Source organism: Labrus bergylta, chromosome 1, assembly GCF_963930695.1.
Source record: "Labrus bergylta chromosome 1, fLabBer1.1, whole genome shotgun sequence".
NCBI classification, from domain to species: domain Eukaryota; kingdom Metazoa; phylum Chordata; class Actinopteri; order Labriformes; family Labridae; genus Labrus; species Labrus bergylta.
Window position 1 is genome coordinate 17,882,086 of NC_089195.1, and position 25,077 is coordinate 17,907,162.

A 25,077-nucleotide genomic window follows, 5' to 3' on the forward strand; every position below is an offset into this window, starting at 1 on the left:
ACATTGATAATGAAATCATAAATAACCTTGATCTGCTGTATCTTGTGTGAAAGGTTATTTTAATAAGGATTTATAAATCAAATATGAATCTATTAATGATAAGAAATTATGCGGGCTGATTACAAAAAGGCCCATATACAGCCCTTCCCAAACCTGAGATATTTAAATTTGTTTATTGTATATTTGGTTGTCTAAAACAGAATTATATTAAGTTCGTCTTGTAGTCTGCTGCCATCATGTGGAAAAAAATATGCACTGCAACAAGATTAATACTTTGACATTCAAACATGCTATCTCAGTTATATGTGCTTTGAGAGTGTGTCACATTTCACTACAATGATGACATAGGGGTAGGGAAATACCAACCATTTGGAAATTTCCCCCAATATGAATCTGTGATAGAGCTTCTACTTCAACAAACCACAACTGCACAGTCACCTACTGAAGAAATGTTCAACCACAACATCACAAGGTAACGCTATTTATGGACAGGATGTAAACGGTATGTAATCTGGGTCAACATCAGGAGCAGAGATGGTTGATGAAGCAGACATAGTTTTAATGTTTCCTACAGTGAATCTACTCTTGTCAGTCTTGTTAACTACATTATAAACAGTAAACTGTGTCAAGTCAGTTTTTGTTTGCACATTTGTTAGTTGTAAAAATGTTCAAAGGTTCATAGGATTTGCAGGTCTTCCAATCTATATGATAAAAAGAGAGTTCATGAACTGCATTATTAGACAGAAATGTTATTAAATTCAATCAAATGTTAGAAGTTAGCAAAAGTCAGTTGTTTGTCAAACCCTGATATTAACAAACTCTAGTGCTATGGTTTAAGCAAAAGTTGCAATGTAAGCATTCAGTCTTCAGGACAAAGTTCTGGATAAGCTCAACTGAGTGTTGCCTAACATCCCAGCATTGTGACAAATAAGATGTTTTGTGTAGAAGTCAGGCATGTGGAATTTGATATTTTATATCCTCAGTGGCTTACTGCTAGAGTAAGCATATATCATATTAATATAGATATATAAACATTGCACAAAAAAGTCAGTAAATTTGAGTTTGGTAGATTATTTCTTTGTTGTAACGATGCTTCATGGCAATAAATCTTATACCGTTGGAAAGCCTGTTTATTTCCCTTTTAAATGGTGCCACATTTGTAAGGAACCTGCATTTGTGGGATGAGCAGCAGAGCTGAGTATGTGGGTTGTGCCCATGAAAAACTTGCCATATCTTCTCTGCCAATGCCAAACAGCTTATTCTGCTGTTGCTATTGACTCTTGTTTTGAGCTTCTCGCTGGTGCACCGGAACCTGAACATGTAGAGGAACCCCGATTCTGCCTACAGCAGTTGGCTCATAGGGTCAAAGTGTGGAGAAGACACAGAGAACGCTATGCTGATTTTGGTGGCGGCAGGTTGTTGGTGTGGGGCGGCATCTCCCTCACTGAAAAAAAGAGGCTTTTCATCATTGGAGGCAATCTCAATGTAGACAGATATCAAGATGAGATTCTGAAACCCAATGGCAATCCCATATCTCCACAGTCTGGGACCGAACTCTATCCTCCAAGATGACAATGCTTGCCCCCACAGAGCGGGGTTTATCAGAGACTACCTCCAGAATTTTGACTTTAACAGTTTTGACCTTCGAAACAATAGTTTGACAACAAAATCAAAAGTAGAGATCCATTTGTTAGCTCTCTCTGGAAATATCCTTCTTCATAAAACAATGAGTGGAAATTGATAGATTTTTTTTCTTCTCTTTGGTGGAAAAATTGAGGTTTTAGACATGATTTATAAGTTGGACAAAGTATTTTTCCATACATAAAGACACCTCCACCATGCTGTCCCAGTATAAGTGGTGCGCAGAAAAAAAAAAAATAATAATATCATGATGAATAGCTACATTAATTGGTAAGAATTTGTTCAAATGTTCTTTAAAAATGTGACAGGAAATGTTGGTACACTAGGATAGGATAGGATAGTACTTTATTGATCCCCAGAGGGGAAATTTGGGCGCTACACTATACTCTCTCTCTCTTCATGAGTAATGAAGCTACACCATGGAAGACATGAACAATAACTTCCACTATTGAGTAAGCCTAATCTGGGACTGCAGACTCTTCATTTTCCACCATATTGCTTGTTCTGACTTACTGGTAGTTGTTAAGGTTGTTTGACTGCAAATTTGCACCAATGAAATTAAGGGGGATGGGCCACTGAGAAAGAGTTATGGGAGGGACTGATTTGTCATTGAGTACAATTCTCAATAAAACTTTGACGAGAACATCAACATATCCGACCTGTGAAGGTAAGTAAGCATCTTTTTTTTTCATTTTCCCCCACACCTGTAGAGTGGTTTAAATACAATTCAGCTACCAATCATGCACTTACATCAGACCTGTTTGTTTTGTTTTTTAATACGTGTTCACTGCATGTAAGTCCTTGTCTGTTAGTTCAAATGTTTTCACTGTTTCTATTTCAGTGTTCACTTCTGTGGCTGTGTAAGAGGTCAGCAGCGACACAGTGCATCAGCTGGAGTGTTAGTGTGCTTCCTGTTAGCCATCACACCTCTGTGTTGAGCTGAATCCTCTCAGGCTCTGCAGGGGAGAGACACACACATATGGTAAGCAACGTTTCTGTCTCTTCAACAAGAAACAAACAACAGAACTTTGTCTTTGTATTATTTTGTTCTGGTTTTCAGTTTTCTGAGCTGTCAAATTAGATTAGACATTAAAAGTTTAACAGTGGATCCCTTTGCACTTAGCTTCATATAGACTGAGTCCAGGTGACTTGTGATTGCTTAATGGATTCACATTTCAAATCAATTTCTTTATGAAGCATAGGAGGAAACACAACATGTTAAAGTGCTTATTGGCATGCAATTGGAATACAAATATCAGGGATGTGTTGCTGTGGATACAACAGATTAAACATGCTTTTTTTTTAATCTCCCTATCTAACATGTAACATTGGGCCACATTTTGTTTTGAAAACATCTGTCATTTCCTAGAATCCATGTATTTCAGTACTATTTAGGACCCAATAGCGTCAGCTGATTCGTTAATTGCAAGGCAAAATAAATAAATTATAAATTATATCTTGTAAAGTGTTCTGTAAATATATGTTTAATATGTTTATTTAGACCACTTTATGTCTGTTTATTTAACTACTCCACATTTTAAGTGTTGTTTTACCATTTTACTATTAATGTTTTACCATTTTCTTAAAGCTCCATCACGATGGAGGCTATGGCCAAGTACGACTATGAAGCTACAGCTTCTGATGAACTCAGTTTCAAAAAGGAAGAGCGATTAAAGGTGAAGGAACATACACACACACACACACACACACACACACACACGAACTGTTCAACACATTCACACAAACCACCAAAGCTGATAAATATTACTCTGACTCTTGGTTATCAGCCCCCTAGTCTACAATCTTTGAGTTCTAAATATCTCCAATATGAAAAATACCATTCAAATTGTGGTCTGTTGATATGACGCTGGCAGAATTTCCGTGTAAATCAATGATGCCTGTATGACAGGACATTCAGACTATTCATACACTGTGAATAAGGACAGTGTTTGCATCTTTGTGCCTCAGCACTTCTTTCCATTTTTTTTAAGGCTAGTTGTGAATATGTCAGGAGATATTGCATGTTCTGCTCAAACACATATTTCCGTTTTCAGTCACTACAATGAACTCTTTACTACCTTCTAGCAGACATTTCCTCAAATGGAAGAAAACATATATCGAAATTGAATGTAAATTAACAATATTCAAGCAGATGATGCTTCTGATGATGTTTCTCGTGTGACCACCAGCATGTGACCATTTCTGTTTGTTTAGCAAAAAGATGAAGTCTGTGACTCTCTGTGTATCACATATTTAAATGAGTACAGTAATAATTTACATGAGTAATATGCTACAAGGAAATAACAGACAAACAGAGAGAAGAGACTGATAAAAGCGTGCAAAAAAAACACTTTGCATCCAAGAGACTTTTCACACACTGTAGGATAGAACACACACACACACACACACACACACACACACACACACACACACACACACACACACACACACACACACCCACACACACACACACACACACACACACACACACACACAAATAAAGGTCCCTTTACAAGGCATGCTTTTCCAAAGAATAGGACCAGATTATTTTAAAAGAAGTTTCCAAGCAAATATTGAACTTGAAGTTTAACAAACTACTATTCAAAAGGAAAAAAAAAATGTCCCTCCATGTTGTTTGTGTTACCAATCCAATTTAAAGAAAATTAGGCGAACACTGAGATATGAAAGAGCAATGGCCTTGGGTTTGAGAATAGCTGAGCAGATAAGTCACACTCAATGTACTGTACATCTGCTGCATCTGTCCCGCCAACATTGCCTTTTCCTCTTTGGCTGTCTTATTCAATTCAGGCACACATTGTCTAATAACTTAATGGGAAAGTTATTTGGACTAGGACTCAAGTTTAAACTTCACAGAACAATTCTTTATTTTTTGTCACACCTCCAAATTGGTATTAAAATGTTCCACACGTCATGGTTTTAAATGTTATCTCATAAATGAGCTGTTTAATTTGGAAGTTGATGAAGTGTGATACCTTGCATGTGGATGCCTAACGTTAGAGCTGACTTCAGTAAGCTGGTTTATGACGTAAATGTTCTGTCCTACTGTGTCAGATTCTGCAGACGACTGGAAACTGGTACAAAGCAGAATGCGATGGAGTTGAGGGGTTTGTACCCAAGAACTTCATCAACTTTCATCTGCCCAGGTAAACTTCAAAGTAAAGAAAATCAGTAGTTACCAGCTAAAAACTGAGAAGTGTTGCTGTACTTTACGTCTGTCCTTCTCTGCCTTCTCTTTGACTTCAGCTGGTACCAGGAGAACTGCAGTCGCAGTGACGCTCAGGGGCAGCTGATGTCGCAGTCTGTGGGAGCCTTCATCTTACGAGGAAGCCAAAACTCAGCCTCTGGTCGCTTTTCCATCTCTGTCAGGTGCTTTAAGTGGATCTGTTTGTCCATACACACATATGTACCTAGAGCTATAATGAAGCTAGTTTTCAGCAACTAGCTACAGTTTAGATTTAAAGTACATTTTTTTGTCCTTCTACTTATGTGTGTGTGATGTTGTGCTGCTCTAAAGATGCTAGCATTGGCTCCTTCTAGACCAAGAATTGTCCCTTTTTTTTGTCACTCTCCCATCATTGACTGCTCGAATTAGCTCTGGTAGTTGCATCTGTTACTTATTATGTATTTTGTAATTATAACTATATGACCACACTTCCTGCAGCAGTCTTCTCAGACGTTTCCACACGCAGCAACGTGACAATGCTTGCGTTCAGTAGCAGCTTAGTTCACATGCATCCCACACAGAAGAATAAAACAGATGCAGAGAGATCACAGGTAAAGTAAGAGTGAGTCAGAGACAGACAGTGAGGGTGCAGCATGTATTTGTTTGTGAAAAGGGGGAGGGCAGAGTATGGCAGCAGCTGAGTAGTGAGAAAGCACTTCATAAAGTTATCAGTGCTGTAAAGTTTTATTACAGTGATGTCATAGCAGCCCTTCTGTTCAGATTGACCTCATATTCAGCCTGGACTGTAAATTACAAACTGACCTGCGCTTTCTGTTAAATAGTTAACTTTTTGATTTCTTTCTGAAGGCCTTAATGTGGTTGATGTCTCATACCACCTCATCCTGTTTTCATGCGCCTCATTTGCCTTCTGTCTGTCATTCTTAAGCATCCTATTTGCATTTTGCTGCTTGTGGCCCTGACAGAATTGTAATTACATATTAGTCCAGAAACAGGAGAAAAGGCACAAGCCAAGATATTAAAACAAATTCTCAAACATTATAGAACACATGTAAAAAGGAGCTAGACAGTGTTTGACCTTATATACTGTACACTTCTTCTGTTGTTGGCCTGTGGGTCAAATCCAGCAGTCTGGCCTTTTGCTCATTTAAAAGAGAAATACAAATAAAAAAATTAAATAAAAAAAAGCTTTAATTTGATAACAAGCTGTTAAAGATGAAGGAATTCAAAATATTCAAACTGAATTAATGTGTTAAATACAACAATCTACTTATTCATTGGATGCTGAAATGTTTGTTGAAAGAAAATTGTTAATCTATCCGATTACTTTTTATCACGTTTATTAGTCGTGTTTTTCTTGAGGCAGAGGGACATTAGCATGGTCGAAACAGTTAAGAACTCTGTTAATGCAACATTGTGTTCATTTAAACAACAATCTGGTCATCTTTAAGGATTACAGAGGGGCATCTTTAACACGGTAAAGTCATGGCTTTAGAGGTCACTCAATAGAAAGCAATGGCAGGCTCCTTGCACTCAGTAAAAAAAAGAGGTAGTTATAGGAACATCAAGTAGTTGCAGGGCAGTGCTTAATCAGCAGACTTGAGAAGAAGACAGGCCCGCACACTTGCTCAAATGCCACAAAAAGTTTGAACTGATCATCACGTTTCGACCAGAGGGCTTCTTCGGGTGATCATTTATGAACGGCTCATTGCACTTCCAATTTTGGATTTATTGTTTCTAAAAAAAAGTCATTAATATACCTGTAAGACTGTTTCATTTACTGAACAAAGGGTAAAGCTTATAGGACTTGATGTTACAATCCCTCTTACAGCAATCGGCATTTAACTTGATGTCTTGAATTGGGGTAGGAGCAATCACTTCATTGGGGTCATCAGGTGGGCTACCTCCTTCCTTGATGTTTCATATATAGATAATATATAGATAATTGCAGGAGGACTGCGCCGGAGATTCTCCCGACCTAGCCGTTCACATATGCTCCTCACAGCTGGAGACTATCCCTGTCAGAGGGGATTGGGAGATTTCCTGAGGTAAGACGTGACATAAATAAACAACGCGGAAGTAGCGGCCAAAGCAACAGAGAACCTCTGAGTAAAGTCTGCGCGAAAAATGTGGCTGTTTGTGTTCACATATAGCCTAAAACCCCTCCGGGTAGCCTAATCTCGTGAAAGGGGTTATTGATAGGCCCATGACATCTCCAGAAGGCAACACCTGGCGTCCAAGGCGCACCCCCCTCTGCTTTTACCCCTCCTGTAGGCTTATGTTCATCTACAGCCGTTGCATAGCTTTCTACCTCCTCCTGGTGACGCACCTCTGCTACTACAAGCTTTCTTCTCTGGAGTGTTGCTTTGTGCCATTTAGGTCTAGTTTTTTCCGAGACCAAGACCACCTCTTCCACCTGACCAACAATGTCCCCGTGCCTGAGAGCTGACTTTGCCTGTTGTACAGCCTCAGTTGGGGTCCACTTCCTCCCTGTTGCAAAACAACTTTTATAAGATCATGTTTTCTTCTGAGAGGCGAGCAAAGCATCTTCTGTGTTTTACTCCACTGTAGACATGCATCAGATGTGCAGCACTTCAAGGTGTTGCAGGACAGCAGTGGGCAGTACTACCTCTGGTCAGAAAAGTTTACTTCCTTCAACCAGCTGGTGGAACATTACAAGAACAACTCTATCTCCCTACAAAGTCGAATATTTCTACATGAGATACAGCAACAGGTAAGAAACCAAAGAATGCATTAGACTTCCCAAAAAAAACAGTAAGCCCATCATAATGTACTTTTCAGTCACTGGAGAATAAGAATTATGTTAAAGTCGTTTATCATATTTGTGCCCTAACAGCAAAGTGATAAAACAACTGCCTCTGCTCCTCCATTACCCCCCAACTGCCCACCTATACCTGCACCACGACAGGTATGTCTTTGTTTGTCTGTGCACAAGCTGATTGGAATCGTCATGGTCTTTGAGTGACTGAATTTTAATAACCTGTGGTTGTATCCACATGCAGGATATTTCGTGCACATGTGCAGAATAGGGTTATAACTGAGGTCAAGGTTTCGGCTCATATCTCAATTTTGGGGTCATGGTTCAGTAGGTGTAAGTAAAAAGTAACAATAAGTCCTGCATATATATACAGTATTAAGTTTTCTCTCATTTATTTCAGACAGTAGTGCAAGTTGCATTCAAAACAGCTGAGATAAGTTGTTAGACACCTGTCTTCTTTTATTTTCTGTGACTTGCACATCTGGATGATGCTGTCCAGTATTCAGTCACATGTCTGACGTGTTTTCAATGACATACAGGACTGTGAACTAAAGTTTCCCCACACAATTGCCTACAGAGGCAGGCGGGTCTTCTTGCTCCACCATATCGTCTTGCTATCAAACATTACTCTTGTTCTTTAGTGTTTTTTTTTTTTTGTCAGCTTCTTATTCTTTGCAAACAGTCATGACTTCCTGCCTGAATTGGGGGGTAGATAATGCCATGTGTTTCTCCACTCAAGAAGCATTTTTTTTGCAGGAATGTATGTGAGTGCTCAGCTGCTAGTAACCCTGGTTAGATAACTCCAAGCACTCTCGACAGATAAACACAGTAAAAGTTGCACAACAGCAACAAGACTAGAAAGAGACAAAAAGTCAGCACACAAAAATGTCTTTTAGTTTTCTTTACTCCGGGTAAGGCAGCAACAACAACAGTAACATAGGCCTTAAACGTCCAATGTTTGTAGAAATCAGAAAATACACAGGAAGGAGCACTTCCTGGACTGAAAAAAGGGTTTGTTTAAGATGCTCTTTGGATTGGGATGCGAACAGTTGTAGAAAACAAGACAAAACTCCAAGGCCCGGCAGTCTTTCTTGTTTTATTCTTCTGTTTTCAAAAAAGAAATTTCAACCACAAAAACAGCGGTAAAAAATGCTTATTCTGGCATGATCCTGTCTACAAATCTGAGCAGACAGAAAGAGTTGATTAATGAATCTGTAAAGGTCAATGACACTAACAGTCATGTGACTAATGTGTTTAGGCGCCTTTTTGTTCTAAAATAGTGTTTTGTTTTGTTTTGTTGCTAATTTTGAGTTCATAGTTCCTGTATTTTCTGGTTATATTGTGGGGAATAAATACAAATGGTTTAAGTTAAAACAATCGTTTTAACTTAATCAACAAGCTACTGTAGTTGTGGCCTAAGACTGTTTGTGTGCTGGATTGGATTTAATGTCTGTCTCACAACCTGAATGTTGTTCATCCTCCTTTGTGTCCAGCACAAGGCCCCCCCCATGCCGCAGGTCAGAGCTCTGTACAGTTTCCTCGCTGAAGAGAAGGATGAGCTGGGTTTTAATGTCGGTGATGTCATCCAGGTCCTGGAGCGCCCCGACGCGGCCTGGTGGAGAGGCCAGCTGAGGGGCAAAACAGGCCTGTTCCCCTCAAACTACACTGTACCCCTCTGAGAGGAACACACACAGAATTGTTTTTAAAAAAGATTTCAGAAACTTTTCCAGCAGATTTCTACTGTCAAGTCTTATTACTTGACCCTACTTACAATAATTCACAAACATACAACAAGCTTACTGTTTAAGTCATTTTTAGGGGATTTCATGTATCACAGTTTTACATAATAAGAATCTCATTTAAGACATTCCAGAATTGATATGCACTTGTACAAAATGACTTAAGGATGACAATTTAAGTACAATTATTATGATATAAACAGATGAGGTTTATTTTAATTTAAATATATGTTATAAAAACACAATCAATGCATTCATCATTTAACCTCTCCTTTCAAGTAGTGGAATGTAACAGCTACATTTCACTGAAGATTTAGGTGATAATTTGCTAATTAAACACTTCATCTGTTTAGAAAAAGAAGACATGAACTGCATTTATCCCGCGAGAGGAAATTCAATTTCACACTGTTGTTGAACATGCTACACACACACACACAGGCTGTAATACATACACATGCACAAACAGGATCCTATGGACATATCCTGATGGAGAGAAGTCAGAGTGAGTCAATATAATAATTTGATGTATTCATTTTATGAAATGTGATTATGATGTGATTTTTCTGTGAAGAAAAGTGAAAACTGAGGGCAAATGCTTCTTTGTAAAAGTGAACATTTAAAAGTTATTATACAATAACAGCATCTGAAATATTCATAAATCCTCCCGTTAGTTAATATGCAATTCCACAAAATTATTTACTGCAAATTTACTTTCACGCAGTACAGAATGAATCATTAAAGAACAGAGAATATTTAAAGTTGAGTTGTCAAATTGAAACTGGGATTTGTCATTTACTGTGTTAAGGCATGTGACACAGACACAATCTTGAATGACCGTCATATAATTATGCTGTATCTGTGCTCATTACCTGGGAAGGTTTGTCTTTGTGCAATGAACAAGCAGTAGAGCAGCTATTAAACGTCTAAGGTGTCAACAGAAGCCATCTTTTGCATTCAGGCTTCTTCTGCAAGTTAAAAATTCTGTCAGAAACCTTTGCAATATTTAGTTTAAACATTGTGGCAAAAGAAATACAGTCTGGAAACAACATTTTATTCATGCTTCATTGAAAGGAAGAATGTGCAACATGTTACACAAAAATATAGCAGAAATCAAGTACATGCAAAATGTCTCTGACTGTCTACAATGAGTGAGAAGCGCAAGCCGTGTTAACATCATGTTTACATGGACGGGACGGCCGACTAAGTGAAGCTACAAGCTAACTAAAGTGTGCTAACATTAGCCCACCCAAAACAATGCAGGCCACAGACAATTTTTGTCCTCCGGTTGAGCTAAATTCCTCCGTGAGAACTCAAGTGAGGGTTGGAGGTGTGTCGCTGGAGGACAGCGGAAATGTTTAGTATGGCGGAGGTGCAGCCTAAAAGCAGTTTGTTTTGGTTTCATGTTGTAACTCAAGGGCGACATCTACTGGATAAAAAAATGTTGTACATTCTTCCTTTAAAGAAATATATCTATAAATTTTCTATAAATCACACAGTTGGAATCCTTGTTTTCTGAATATGAAAGTTTGTTGGGTGTCAGTGTGTTAGCTTTTGATGATCTGTCTTAAAAATTCTGCATTTTAGGCTGGTCTCCCTATAAAACATTAAACAATCTAACAGGATATGTAACATCTGTACATTAATTACCCCAAATATTGTCATTTCTTTTATCCAGATGAAAAAAAACCAAAAAAGGATTATACATTAGTTTTAAGTACCATTTATTTATTTACTGAATGAGGACAGTGCACATTACTCAACATATCAGTAAATCACATCCATGTTAATATGCCGAAATTAGCAGAAAAACTAAATTTCATCCGCTAACAAAAAAACATAACAAACTTACAGGACCCCCCCACGGGACAGTCTACAGAACCGCACACAAAGGAACTCAAACAATTGTCCAAAAAAAACTGACACAACTTACACATAAGAAATAACAGTGCTTGTTCAAGACACTTAACCCTGCATTGCTCCCGCTGCTTCGGTGGCGGTGTTTGAATGAATTAGAGTTGTACTTACTCTCTGATGTATGTCGCTTTGGATGAAAGCGTCTGCTAAGTGAATTGTAGAATTGTAGAAGGGAAGACAGATGTTATATCAGTACATGATGGTTTGTTTTTAACCAGTGTTTTAGCTTATTTTAGAGGTTAATTAGTTTTCGCAATCCCTGATATGTGCTTGTCTTATTTGTTCCATGAATTATTGAAACGACAGGTGTTATAATGATGTGTTTGTTGAAACAAAAAGCTAAAGTTATTCAGTTCAATTTAAAGTATATTTAACACATTGCAACTGTGAACATTATTTTGAAACTGTCAGAGTATTTTCAAATCTCTGTACAGTTTACAAAATTGTAAAAGGCTATATGTTTTAATTGCACATGGTCCCTTACAAATAGAGTTAGATTGAATTGAATATTAGGGCCAGTTGTAACATCATACGTCTGCCATTAATCAATATATCATATGTTATCATTTAAAATGGTAGGCAACAAGTGAAAAGCAGGCAGGTTTAAGTTGGATACATTTATCTGTGGTTGGTCCAGTCCAGAAAGATAATCATCCCCAGCCTCCCCTAATTCATGGCTGACAGCGCCTTTTGTGTGCATACATGGCAGTAGGTTTTCCCGTTTGTACTTGAATGCAGCTCTTTCCCGAGCCCCACCTTTTCTGCCAGTGCCTCGCGCACAGGTAACAAAACTTTCTCAGCGTTAGTTACCTGTGTCGCGTCACTCAGCAAACACGCCTACAGGCTGTGAGGAGACTTACTGGGCTCCAGAAGTGGGTCGCCGCTGCCACAGCCATGGCCGAATCCCAGCTCATGTGCATGGAGGACGGTCACATCGGTGTCAATGTGCCGGAATCCAAACCCGAGTTTTACTACAGCGAGGAGCAGCGCGCGGCCATCGAGGAGCTCCTCAAGAATGGCGACGGTGCCTTCAAGACGCGACTCAAAAATGACAACATGAAAGACTTTCTGTCGGCTAGAGAAGTCAAACTTGTTACGAGCACCTTTAAACAGTACGACTCGGGTAATGAGGAAAGCGGCAGCAGCCAGGCGTCAGCGTCCGGTACCGACGCGGACTCAGGGGTCCACTCCACATACTGGCCCACGATGTCGGACACGGAGGTGCCACCGCTGGATAACGGCTGGCCCAACGGGAGCGTGTTTAGAGGGGTGACCCGGGTTGCCGTGCACACACACCCGCCTAAAGAAAACGGACCTCACATCAAGGAGGTGGTGCGGCGGCTCATCCAGGAGGCCAGCAAGGTGGGAAGAACACGGGACATGTCTTCATCGTCATGACACTTAAAGGCTATAACAAGTTTGAATAATGAGCCCAGTCATTACGGAGCAATTATAAAATGCCATGATACTATACAGGCCTATCTTGTTTTTAAACTCCAAAGTACCAAACCATATTTAAATGATAGGATATCAGTTTTTATTGTGAGAAATAAATCACTGCAAAGGCAATTAGATCTGAGAGAACATTACAGATAAAGTTGTGAGGCTGTCACTAAAACACAAGGCTAATGCTGTAGATTGAGATCACAGGATGTAATGGAAACAATGGGGAAACCCAGTTCTGTATACTCTGGCAGCTAACTAAACACACTTAACAGGAAGTTACAGTCACTTTATTACCTGAATGATTCCTGCGAATTCCAATGGCTTCTTTCTCTTTGGCATCACTTTATAACACACCTACACTACTGTCGTACAGTATGCCTGACCACTTGGATACATTGAATTGGAGTAACTGACAAGATAAAGATAGGCTTTTGTTGCGGGGCAGAGATAATCAAATTGGTTGAGCTTTACTCATTAAGTGAAAGAAACTAAATAGCAAACAGAAAAGGAGAGTTGTTCATTTATACATTTACATTAAGGCTTCACGGCACGGTCAAGAAATCAGATTAGGTTTATGATGGTTGCTTCCCTTCTTAGTGTCCTTATGTTGTTTGCTGATTGCTGGCTGTATGTATTTTACTGCTGACTGCAAAAGAAAAAGTCCTCTCTCAGGGATAATAAAGACAACCTTGAACCTTGAGCGAACCCATCAAGCTACTAATGGAGTAATGTGTGGTAGATCAGTAAGTCCCTAAAATCAACATCTTTTAGGTTCTCTTTTATAGGACCCAAGCCAGCTGGTACCCATTGGGGACATTCTCTAAAAAAACAAACAGTCATTCATTACTGTATTTGTGTTGTTCTTTTTTCTTGTTAAAATCAATTAATTATCATCTAAAAACTATCAAAATAACTTCGGGAGAGGAATTTCCTGCGTTTCAGAGCTGGACCAGACACAGAATTTCAGATAAATCTGATGGTGCTGTTCAACATAAAGATTGGATGATTCCTTTTCTTTTTTTTTATTCAGCACAAAACTGAACTTCTATATCAGCCAAAGTCTCACATTTTACCTGTAGGATTAACGTTTCTCTGTTGCTAAAACGTTTTTTGTTTTTTTTTCCAATAGCTCACCTTCTTCGAGACAGTCATTTTAAACTGTCATTTACACAAAAGGAGGGAATGCTCTGCTAATTTGCTCCCAGCCCCTTGAAGACCCCCCGAAAGTGTCAGAGATGCACCGTGATACTGTTTTATTCAATTGTTTTTTTTACAGGTTTGAATAAGTTGGTTAGTTTGCTTTGGAGTGGAGATCCATTTTAATAATTCAGCTTTGGTAAAACCTCGTAAATGATGAAAACTGAACCGTCCTGACCTAAAAATGAGTTGAGCACTTACACACAGACCTTCCTGACAACTCTCTCTGAGCTCTGATTTTAAAAATGAAAGGCTTTATTTAGTATCTTTACCATTAAAAAGTATTGTGTTTTTTTGAAGAGAAGACTTCTTTGTGTGCTCAGAAGATAAAATCCTGTAAACATTGAACACTCTCATCTTCAAACACTAGAGCTTGGTTTTTGATAAAACAGTTAAAAATAAAAGTGCCTAAATGATTGACTGTTGACTTGAGTTGTCGACCCTTAGGGTATCGTTGGGGAGAGACCTTCACCAAAGTTCACAACAAACGTCTTCTTCAGAAGTACCTCTGTGTCCTACAGTAGCATTAAGATTTCCTATAACTTGAATTCAGATCGCACACTATGAAATCCCCTCTCCCCCCCCCACACACACACACACACACACACACACCAACAGTTCAAACCAACATGTTGAAGGGGATGTCCAAATACGATTGTCCATTTAGCGTTTATCAAAATACCACCAGCCTAGTTACTAAGCAACACAAAAGGTGTCTTTGTGTCTTAGTTTTATTTCCATGACTCCAACCTTTTATCTGCATTATATTCATTTGCTTAAGTTCCAGTGTGAGTAAATGAATGTTTGAGAGATTAATACCACCTCAAGCCGTAACACGGAGCCTAAAGTGGGCTTGTGTGTTTGAGTTGCTCATCGAAATGTTTACTCATGGACTGCTGGAGCTCCACTGAGTCATTTGTTCCGTACACTCAGAGTTACAGAAGACAGACTCTGCTAAGCTCAGCCCATGTTTTAAAACTGGGTCAGTGAAGATTACAGGCACACTTGTTGGATACATTGTTTGATTTTTAAATGTCTTTATTTTGCAACTCATCTGTGGATTCTTTATAGAAATCCCCTTCATTTCTTCTCCAGTGTTGCCCTTCCTCTTCATTCCATAGTTTTGTTGTTTGTTTCCTTACTTTGTTTTTTACTGGGTTAGGTACTTAATCCTAACTGGTTAATTACAACATTCTGAGATCTGTTTCTCTAAAGTAGAAGTCCAGTAAGTCTGACATTGGTCTGTATACTGAGAGGAATCAAATCAAAGAGACAAGGATAGCAGAGAGAAAAACAGGTTCAAAGGTTTATCCTGGTCCAAGTTGAAAACTGTAGGAACAAGTAGATTAAGGCAAATAAATCTACAAAGCTGAAGATGGTACATGAAGTAAACAGTAGATGGAACAGTGTTCGGGATACAGCGGTGTTTAGAGACTGGTGAAAGGAAAAAGAAAATGTCCACATCATCTGATAGTGATGAGGCAGACAAACCATATCATGTTTTCCTGATGGTCCCAGTCACCTTGTCTCACTTCACCATAAGTGGAAAAGCAAACACATCTCCAATTGTAGACTCCCTTCAAGAAAAGACCCATTGATACATTGTGCTTTACTTAAATCATTGTCACCATCCGATCCAACACTATTTACCGTACTTAACCTACTACACTTACTATACTGTAGTCACTGCTTGTGTCCAACACAACCACTGGCCCACAAAATACAGCTCCTTCCCCTGCTTGCAAGCTTCTTTATAAAGGTAGTGATTTATAGTACTCACATTGTTCCTTGCTTCCTTGTTGTTCTACCTTTCAGTTATTACTTTGTCATGATCGAGGAACAGCAGGTTTGTGTACGTCATCTCAGTGTTTCGTTAACTAGTAAAACACCTTTGATGTTTTTTCAAGATAAACTGCACATTTGAACTGGCAGCCCATGTTTATGGGTGTTCCCTTAACTTGTCAGAGAAAGTACTTAAATGAAATAGAAGGCTGTGTTGCTTGGTGTGCTTGTGAGGAATGTTTGTAACATCCCAACTATGTTGTGTTTGTCAGAAAGGCAAGCGTTCCCTTGAAATAACACACACACAGATGCTAATGATAAAACAAGCTGAGGAACCAGTTTTCATTTCAGCATCATACCCGTCTTTACAAGAAGATATTAACTTCCTTCTGATTGATTTTCTCTTGTTTTCTCCGCCTGTGTACTTCACAGCATTGAGTCTCGTCCCCACACGTCCCAGCTTGTATCTTTGTTGTAACACACACACAGGACAACTCACAGTTTCCTCGAGTGGGAAACAGAGTCAGTGTTTCCCCTACCATTATCCACAACGCCCCCCTTGAAGGTCAAGTCAAGTTTTGGGGGGTTTTTTTAAGTTTTTTGGGGGGCTTTTTGTGCCTTTATTGTAGAGATAAGATAGTGGATAGTCGGAAATCAGGGAAAGAAGTCATTTAAGGATACCTTTCCTTTAAAAGTAATGCATGAACACCAAGATTCCTTCAAGTGTTTTGTGGAGGCGTGTCAGCGTGTCAGCGTTCCCCCCCCCCCCCCCACGCTGTAAACCTAGGGGAAACACTGAGAGTGGTGTAACTGCAAGCCTTTTCTGCCTGACTGAGAAACATTTGTTGCAAATTTAAAGAGAAACATTTTTTTCTATGACTTTGCCTTCAGTGAACAGTGAAACTATCTAATAATACACATCTCCCAAAAACTACCCCCTGTGATCGGGCTGAACATGTCCCAACATTTTTGATAAAGACAAAAGTCACTCTCTTTGTATTGTCTCTTAACTTCGTCCTACACTTCTTTATTACATTGTAAGGAATTCACCTGCCACTTCCACCAGAGCGTGTTCTGATCTTTAACTGAACACACGTCATCTACAGTCAGCAGGGACAAAAAATGCTGCTCTCTGTCATCTTTCTGCCCATCCCAGACATCAATCAAAATATCTTCACTACAGAAGAAAACCCAGATGAATTCAGATTTAGATATTGAATAGTCATAGATACTGTTAATTATCAGTAACGCTGTAGCCCTTGTGTAGTGCGGCATAAATGCCCAACATAGCGTTAACTACAGTACTTGTAGACTATCCAAGAAATGTTTCCCATATATATTTATCAGCACGACACAAACTGTGTGAGGCAATACACCTTTGTTTTCCATGACCTAGTGGCCTTTTCTGAAGCTATTTCTTTAATAAACCAAAAACAGTTTTGCCAATGATCAGAACAGTCACAGGTTCTTGCTGGCACTTGAATGACAATGTGCTAGAATATTTAATATAATGTTTTATAACTGAACTTTCACTTCAGTTTAAGGAGTTTAGTCATACACTCACGACGTGGGTTCAAAGAGAAATTATGTAATAACAAGGTTTGGTTGTTCTCGATCTTATTCAGGCACGCATGTGTGAAACAATTAAAAGCGACGCCCATATTTATGTCTGTACAAAAAACATTAGGGCTTCAAAGCTGTGTGGGGATGACAGGTGTGCTTCACGATGCAGACTGCTCAGTTTTATATAGACGTACAAAAACAAATAGTATTCAATCAGAGTAATTAGAAAACAGAAACAAAAACCATAGAGAACAAAACAAAACTGTATTCTAACAGTTGTATTGAAAACAATCACTCCTGCAGTACTTTTTGTAAATACACTATCAGGTCTAAAGATGTGAATGTCGACAACCAAGCACAGACTGTTGTTAAAATTTCTAGTGCTAAGCCAAAACTTATGACCAGAAACCGTTAGTGCAACACATATCACAAAACGTTCAAGGCAGTGAGTGACTGTCTGCTACATGGAAATCAAAAAGACATGCAGCAGAAACACTAGAAGGAGTGTGACTGCACTGGGAAATCAGATGAGTCTGAAGTGTTCTAGTCTCCCTGGTTTTTAAATCTCTGGACTGTAAAGGTTCTGTCTTTCTTATTAGTAAACGTTCAGTAGGTTTTGTTCCGATAAGACATCTCCTGCTTCTTGGAATGCCTTCAGTCATGAGTAAATACATGTACTTTATGTGTTAGTGGGTATGGTGGTGCTGCTGGGATGTCGTTAAAGGATGAGTGTTTGAGAGGTTGACAGTGAACTTGGTGTCTGTCATTGTCACGGATGTGTCCCTTGTTAGGAGGTAGAAAGAGGCGGTGTTCGTTGGAGTCGTTTTTTGTTCCATTGAACTCAGGACGGTTTAGGGCTGCACAATAATTCATTTTTTAAACTATCATGAAAACCTGAACATTTTGCCAATCCGACGGATCACCAGCTTGTTTTCAGCTACCCTCAGATTCATTTGTGACTGGTTTACTAATGCTGGCTCTGCAGCTTGGGCACTGATGGATTCAGGGAGACGGGGAGAACCTGGAATAACATAACAAACAGAAAACAGAACCTGTAATAGATGTATGTTATCGATGCAGCGATAGATGGGCTGATGTTTGCTTTACATAATGTGGTCTGAAACTGCTGTATTAGCTACAACACTGATGATCAAGGCAATGGTATTTGGTGTAATTAACATTTCAGCCACCAGGCGTCATGTTTCATGTAGACTTTCAGATTTGTTAAAACTTTCTGTAGTTTACATTCATCAAACGTGTGTGTACTATTAAAACTCTTAATTTGCACTCCATAGCACTGTTTTTTTTTTTTTTTAATCTATTCAACGTCCACTTTGCCAAGTGTCAGTTGAATAAACACAGCGGCTGTACCTGTTGAAGCCTTTATTTGGTCAAAGTGAAGAGCAGACTTTGCTAATCCTCACACTTACCAGGAGAAAGCAAACGCTGTATTAAAGCCTTTCTCAAGACAGAGACACATTGAGATCTTAAATTCCTCCACACATCCTTTTATGTTGTTATAAAACTCTATCGCAGGGATCTGACTGGAACTCAGCAGCAGGAGATACAGTTGTTTTCTGAGAGCAAAGGCTCTTTCATATGGCCTAACTGGGCCCTCTGGGTTGAGTGTGTCAGTGGGAGGCAAAGTGCTTCGGTTAGACAGACTGGCTTCACCTGCTGCTTTCTTTTTTAAGGTCTGTTAGAAGACAGTCTGCCTTAATGCACTTAATTGTACTCTTTTATTAACCTTTTAAGGGAACATACTTTATATGGTCCAGAGTATCAAAAGCAAACACCCTTTCTATTTTAACTTTAACTTCTTTTGCTTGCCTTATTAACAACACAGACCCAACAGGGACTCGTATTTTTTCCAAAACATACATTTTTAAATTTAAATAAATATGATGCTGTCAATAATAGTTCAGTCTTAGCAGGTATTTTCAGACACACTGTTTTTTTTTATTTTTATTATTATTAATTCAAGCTTTCAACACCATAAACTTCTCCCACATGGCAGTGACTCTTTGAGATGCTGGAATGAATTAGCTGTTCTGCTGCTTTTAGTTGCAACTGATTTAGTCCAGACCTTACAGCAGAAAGCAGGCCTTAGGTCACTTGCTACAAATTTGCTGAAGAGAATCCTCTGGTTTTTATCAAGTAAAACCCTTTTCACACATCCGGAAATCTCCTGAAAAACTCCAGAGATTAGGCTACCCGGAGGTTCTTTAGGCTATGTGTGAACGCAAACAGCCGCATTTTTCACGCAGACTTTACTCAGAGTTTCTCCTCTCTTTTGTGGATGTTGTCATTCCATTGGACGACACATAGCATTGATATAAAGGCAAATATTCTCATTATAACGTCGTGTAGTGGACTCTGTTGCTTCGGCTGCTACTTCAGTGTTGTTTATTTACGTCACGTCTTACCTCAGGAAATCCCCCGACCCCCCTCCCCTCTGACAGGGATAGTCTCCAGCTGTGAGGAGCATATGTGAACGGCTAGGTCGGGAGAATCTCCGGAGCGGTCATCCTGTAATTATCTAGATATTATCCGGAGTGCATATGTGAAAACGGCTTAAGGGAGCTCATTGAAGCCAGGGCAATGATGCACTGTAGCTCCCAAAGTGAATATTAGAAATCTTTTTCTTCATTTTTAAATTAAAAAAAAAATTGTGTCAAATATCCTGAGGCAAATGTTTGAATTGTATTATTTAATTGATTAACCATCTAGCTCTTCCAGTGTGAATTAGTCATTAAATCATGAATCGCTTTAAGATCAAATATTTTGCTTGGCTTCTATCCAGTGAATAAAATGTCTCGCTCTGCCAAGCCAAGAATGTTTCCTTTATATTTATTTTGGTATTTGTGCTTGTAGGTAGAATATGGTGGAGCATTTAGTTTGAAATAGGTTCAGATCCTGCAGTTTGACTGTATAACTTACTTTAATTATAACCAGGATCTGCCAAACATGTTAATCAAATGTATGTTGAATTTAAACATTAAATATTGAACTTCTTCTGTCTCAGGTGATAGCGATAGTGATGGACATGCTCACAGACGTCCACATCCTGCAGGACCTGATGGATGCGGCCTTTCGTCGCTCCGTACCTGTTTACATCTTGTTGGATATTCAAGGTGTGCCTCACTTCCTGGATATTTGCTCCAGGCTGCAGATTGGCTCACAGCACCTTCGGGTAAGACAACAGCTAAATGAGATAGATGTTGCACAATATGTAGCAAGAGACATTGGACACATTAAATAGAAAAAAATTGTTTAATTGTCCATATCATTTTTATACAAAACCAGTGCTCAGAAAAGCAATGTATAAAACTTTGTTATCAAGGGAACATTTAAAAAATGCATAAGCATGTTTTTTGCCACATTGTAAGAAATATTTTAGATGTTTATTTGATACCAATTATTAGATAAAACAGTGTAAAAATAAAAAAAGCTATCACGTGCATCAGTTCCAAACACAGTCCTTAGAGACGAGGTATTTCTTCTTGCATTGAAGCAATTGTTATACATTCATGAATCCTTTTTTTTACCAGTCATTTAATTTTCTTGATTGAAGTGTATTTGCTGAGCTTGAATGTGTAAAGTTCTTGAGCCTTAGTGGAGTTTTTTGTACACTGCAAAAAAACAACAACTTTCAGCTCTGTTAAAACTGGAAGAAATCCTAACTAACAAGAAATCACAGCCAGAGCGATGTTGTGGCTTCATTGAGAAAAGCTAGGCTACATGACTTGTTTATTAGCAAATTTCATTCACACAGTATGGTCACAGTATTAACCATTAACTATTTATTAGCATGCTAATTAGTAGCGTACTGGCTGCTTATTAGATATTTTTACACTAAAGTAAATCTTCTTAATTAGAAGCCAGTAAGCTACTTATTAGCATGCTAATAGGTAACTAGTTAATAGTGAATATTGTGACCTTAATTGAAAGTGTTACCCACATTTCTTAACATTTAGAATTAGATTCCACATTTTGTAACTGACTCAGGTGAATTCCTTTTCTTTTTTTAGCCCATGGAAGATTTCTGTTGCTCTAAACCCTCATGATTTTTTAATAGATGTGTTCGACAATTTTCAGATTTAGAATTCAAACAGTCTCCCCTGACTAAATACAATGTCCCCTTGTTGAAGGAGTTAATTGTGTTGATATCCTCTACACGGTCTGACTTTGATCCTCTCTAACTGCAGAAAATTCGAGCCAGATCACTTCAGGGACTCGGCTTCAATCTGTCCTTCGGCAGACTTCCTGGTTCTCTGTGTAACAAGTACATGCTGGTGGACGGAGACAAAGTGGTGTTTGGCTCGTACAGGTGAGATCTCCTTATTATGAGTGAAGTCAGTTCATGCTTTATCATGGACCATTTTATACCTGTTTAATGATTCATTCCTCTTGATGATAATCTGTGTGTTGTGACGTACTGTTAATACTGTTTTAAGTCTTAGATAAACATTAGTGTGAGAATGAAATCAACAATGTGTATTGTTTGAAGGTTTAAAACTTTGGTTACCTCTAGTATGTTGACAAACTTGTATTATATTAACTGGGGTAGAAGAATAATTGAAAAAAAAATGAAATTAGGTTCAAAGTTAAAAAATCTCAAAGATAGTCCAATTTATTTGAAGAAAAACGCCTATCATTAAAATACTATATATTAAAATTATATAATGAGACAACAAGCATTATACCATTAATAACAAGTCATACAAATCAGAAGCTGGAATGACATCAATGGTTGAAGCTTTGAAATGAGACAACACTTACACTACATTTTCTTCATGCTTTAAAATCTTTAATCTAACAGCTACCTTCGTGTTTGATGCTGACTTTTTGAAGTGTTTAAGCATGTTTAATGTTTAACATTGTATGCAGCTGAACATTTTACGAAGAAGTGTGGCACACAAATAGTAATGAAGTTAATAACTGGTGTCAAACTTGTCTCTGTTCCCCCAGTTTCTCCTGGTGTACATCTCGTATGGACCGGAACATGATCACTGTGATGACGGGACAGGTGGTCGACTTCTTTGACCGGGACTTCCGGGAGCTGTACGCCATCTCTGATAAAATGGACCTGTACAAGGAGTTCCACGTCAGTCCACCTGCTGCTGACAAGACTGCAACAATAACACGCTCCAAAACGGGGCCAAAAAGGCCACCTTTACCTGCAACCACGTCCCGCTTCCAGGTCAGCTTAGGGGATTCACCGAAAGGTGACATCCAGGTGCCTGCTCACAAATACTACAACCCCAAATACTCACTGGTATTTGGGGACAACCCCCCACGTGCACCGGCTTCTCTGCAGGAGCCTGGACCCAAGAGAAAGTCCACTTTGGCTGAGGTTCTCGAGGAGATGGACCCTGAAGAGCCACGAGTGGCGAGCAGTGACAAGACGGAACGCAGGGGTCCGCTGCCTTCAGTAGACCCGAAGGAAATCTTCAAGAAGCCAAATGGGATCAAACCAGAAAAGAAGGGACGGAAGACACTGAAAGTCAACTGGAATAAATTGTCCAGTAAGGATCCAGTCAACAGCCATGTGAATAGTACAACACCCCCACCCACAGAAACCAACAGAACTGAAGAGAGCGAGGACAGCTTTGAGGTTATTGTGAAAACTCCAAACAAATGGAAAAGTAAGAAGATGTCTAAACTGGGCCGCAGATCAGTGTCTGAACAAACTGTCAACACTGGACAAGAAAATGAGAGTACGTGAGAAACATATTTTTTATGAAACAGCAATAAACATGAAACTGTGCTTTATCTTAAATAAACAGGATAGGGAATAATTTCTCCAATAATGGAAGAAAATAACCCTCTGTCATGTTTTTTTTTTTTTTTTTCATTTAAAAAGTAATGAACTCTACTAAATTTTTCTGCGTACTCACCCTTTTTTGTGTTTCCGTTGTAGGTATTACGAGTCAGCGTCGTGGAAAATCACCCTGCAAAGTTTCCTGAGGTCAACCTGCCCACCCAACCACATATCAGATTACATTCTTGAAATGGTTTACAGTATGACACCAACAATACCTTTTGAATGTGCAATAGTGTTATTCTTTTATAAGCAGCGCCTCACAGAGACAGAATGGTTGTGCAGTCTATCGTCACTTTTTTTTTAAAGTTTTGTGCCAAATTTAAAAGGCAAAAAATCAATAATATGCTACGCTAGAGATGTTACCCTGGTGGGATGCAGACAGAGAGCTTTAATGGGATATTCCCTGGTGGTAAACAACATTTAGATTGCTCAGTAGATTTTGGATCAGTGCATTTTCAGTGTTTACGTTGTTACTGGACCAACTGTGAGATAGTTGGTGTAGTGCAAGTTAAATACACTAAGGGCAAAAAACAGACTACAGAGAGTTTAAGAGAAGAAGTTTTCTGAGGTTACAAATAAGATACACATTATCAAATATCCCAAAGTGGATCAGCTTTAATTTCAAAATAAAGAGTCCAGATCAATATGACATACAGTATCTCCAATGATTCACTTAGGCTTTCTCTGATGAAGAGAAATCCAGTCTTGTTTTATCCTCATCTAATATTTTTGGGCGAGTGGATCTTCAGATAATTCATGAAAATTTGCTGGCCAAGTCTGCTTTAACAGTTCCCTACATTACAGCCACTGCATTTGCCTCTTTTGCTCTCAATTCAGACGTTCTTCTAAATGCAGCTAAAGCCTGCTCAAATGTGATTGGTCACGATCAAGCAGGTTACAAATCTAACGCAGAACTCTTCCAACATCAGAAGAAACCTGAAACTGGATATAATCTAGAATTTACGGATTTCTCCCACTGATAAAACCAAACCAAAAGAACGTGCCTTACCCCTGATGATGAGGATATTTTTCTGTGGTGTTACTTTTCTGTGATCTTGTGACTATTGTCACAAGATAGTCTTGTTCCATAGTGATTGTTTCTGTGTCCATTCACACTTTTATGCTATGATCTCTTGTACATAGAGTGCTCAATAAATGGTTTCAGAATACAAAGAGCTTTAAATTAGTTAATGACATTTTTCATGTTTTATAGAAACTGTCCTGTATAGGTTGTGAGGCCCATATAGAGCCATTTTTCTTTGCTCACTCTTTCCTGAACATGCTTGTGTTTATAAGCGTGCTGTTACTTGTTTTGCCTGACACTGACGCAGTGGCAGGAATTACAGGCATTGTTTGCTTAAGATAGTCATAAAAAGGAATCATTTTTACTTTCAGCCTGTTTCATAACCCATTAAAAACTATTTCAGATTGGGCTTTGTTTTTAAATCTGAAAAATGTCCAATAATAATAAAATAATCATCTTCTAACAATCATTCTGTAACACAGCCAGATGTCCACTGGGTTTCTTACTGTAGTTTTGGTATTTCAATCATCCTTGGCTTTTTAAATACGTTGATGACAGCTCCGTCATGTGTTATGATACAGTAATACTCCAACATTTCAGAAGGAGAATGATGGCTGCAATGCACAAAGTCTCCACTAGGTGCCTCCCTTGTCCTCTCTTCCCCAGCTTGTCTTTTCTGGGTGTTTCTGACAGCGGAGACCTCAGAGAGCGACCGCAGGCTTCTATGCAACTCTGCGTTGAGTTAAGGTTAAGACTGATGTAGGTTGGGTGATGTGGTGCAACACTGAAACAGGAAGTCAGAGATGTAGCAGGAAGAGGCGCTCGTTGCACAAATATATCGACAAGGTTTACTGTCAAGACAGTAAGCATGCAATTAGGTTGAGTTATTTTTACTGTAAGTATTTCCTAAATGTTTAGCATTAAACGTGACTTGTCATATATACGATAATAAGAATGGTAAGA

General features: G+C 38.8%; 2 protein-coding genes across 2 annotated transcripts; both read left to right on the forward strand.

Annotated features, from left to right (window-relative positions):
- Nucleotides 1-2,262: 2,262 nt before the first annotated feature.
- grap2b (GRB2 related adaptor protein 2b) lies at nt 2,263-10,983 on the forward strand. The gene is made up of 8 exons (XM_020643325.3): nt 2,263-2,308; nt 2,483-2,623; nt 3,230-3,317; nt 4,714-4,805; nt 4,906-5,028; nt 7,415-7,577; nt 7,701-7,772; nt 9,116-10,983. The coding sequence occupies exons 3-8, from the start codon at nt 3,240-3,242 to the stop codon at nt 9,299-9,301; spliced, it is 714 nt and encodes a 237-aa protein (XP_020498981.1). The 5' UTR covers nt 2,263-2,308; nt 2,483-2,623; nt 3,230-3,239; the 3' UTR covers nt 9,302-10,983.
- Nucleotides 10,984-12,020: 1,037 nt separating this feature from the next.
- Nucleotides 12,021-24,595, forward strand: fam83fb (family with sequence similarity 83 member Fb). The gene is made up of 5 exons (XM_020643246.3): nt 12,021-12,637; nt 20,289-20,456; nt 21,472-21,593; nt 22,235-22,983; nt 23,187-24,595. Exons 1-5 carry the CDS (start codon nt 12,170-12,172, stop codon nt 23,231-23,233), a joined length of 1,554 nt encoding a protein of 517 aa, XP_020498902.2. The 5' UTR covers nt 12,021-12,169; the 3' UTR covers nt 23,234-24,595.
- The last annotated feature ends 482 nt before the right edge of the window (nt 24,596-25,077 follow it).

Coding starts and splice junctions, on each gene's coding strand:
- grap2b (XM_020643325.3), top strand. CDS start 3,240: ATGGAGGCTATGGCCAAGTACGACTATGAAGCTACAGCTTCTGATGAA. Junction 7,578..7,700: donor TACATGAGATACAGCAACAG/GTAAGAAACCAA, acceptor GTGCCCTAACAG/CAAAGTGATAAAACAACTGC. Junction 7,773..9,115: donor CTATACCTGCACCACGACAG/GTATGTCTTTGT, acceptor CTTTGTGTCCAG/CACAAGGCCCCCCCCATGCC.
- fam83fb (XM_020643246.3), top strand. CDS start 12,170: ATGGCCGAATCCCAGCTCATGTGCATGGAGGACGGTCACATCGGTGTC. Junction 12,638..20,288: donor TCATCCAGGAGGCCAGCAAG/GTGGGAAGAACA, acceptor CTTCTGTCTCAG/GTGATAGCGATAGTGATGGA. Junction 20,457..21,471: donor TTGGCTCACAGCACCTTCGG/GTAAGACAACAG, acceptor CTCTAACTGCAG/AAAATTCGAGCCAGATCACT.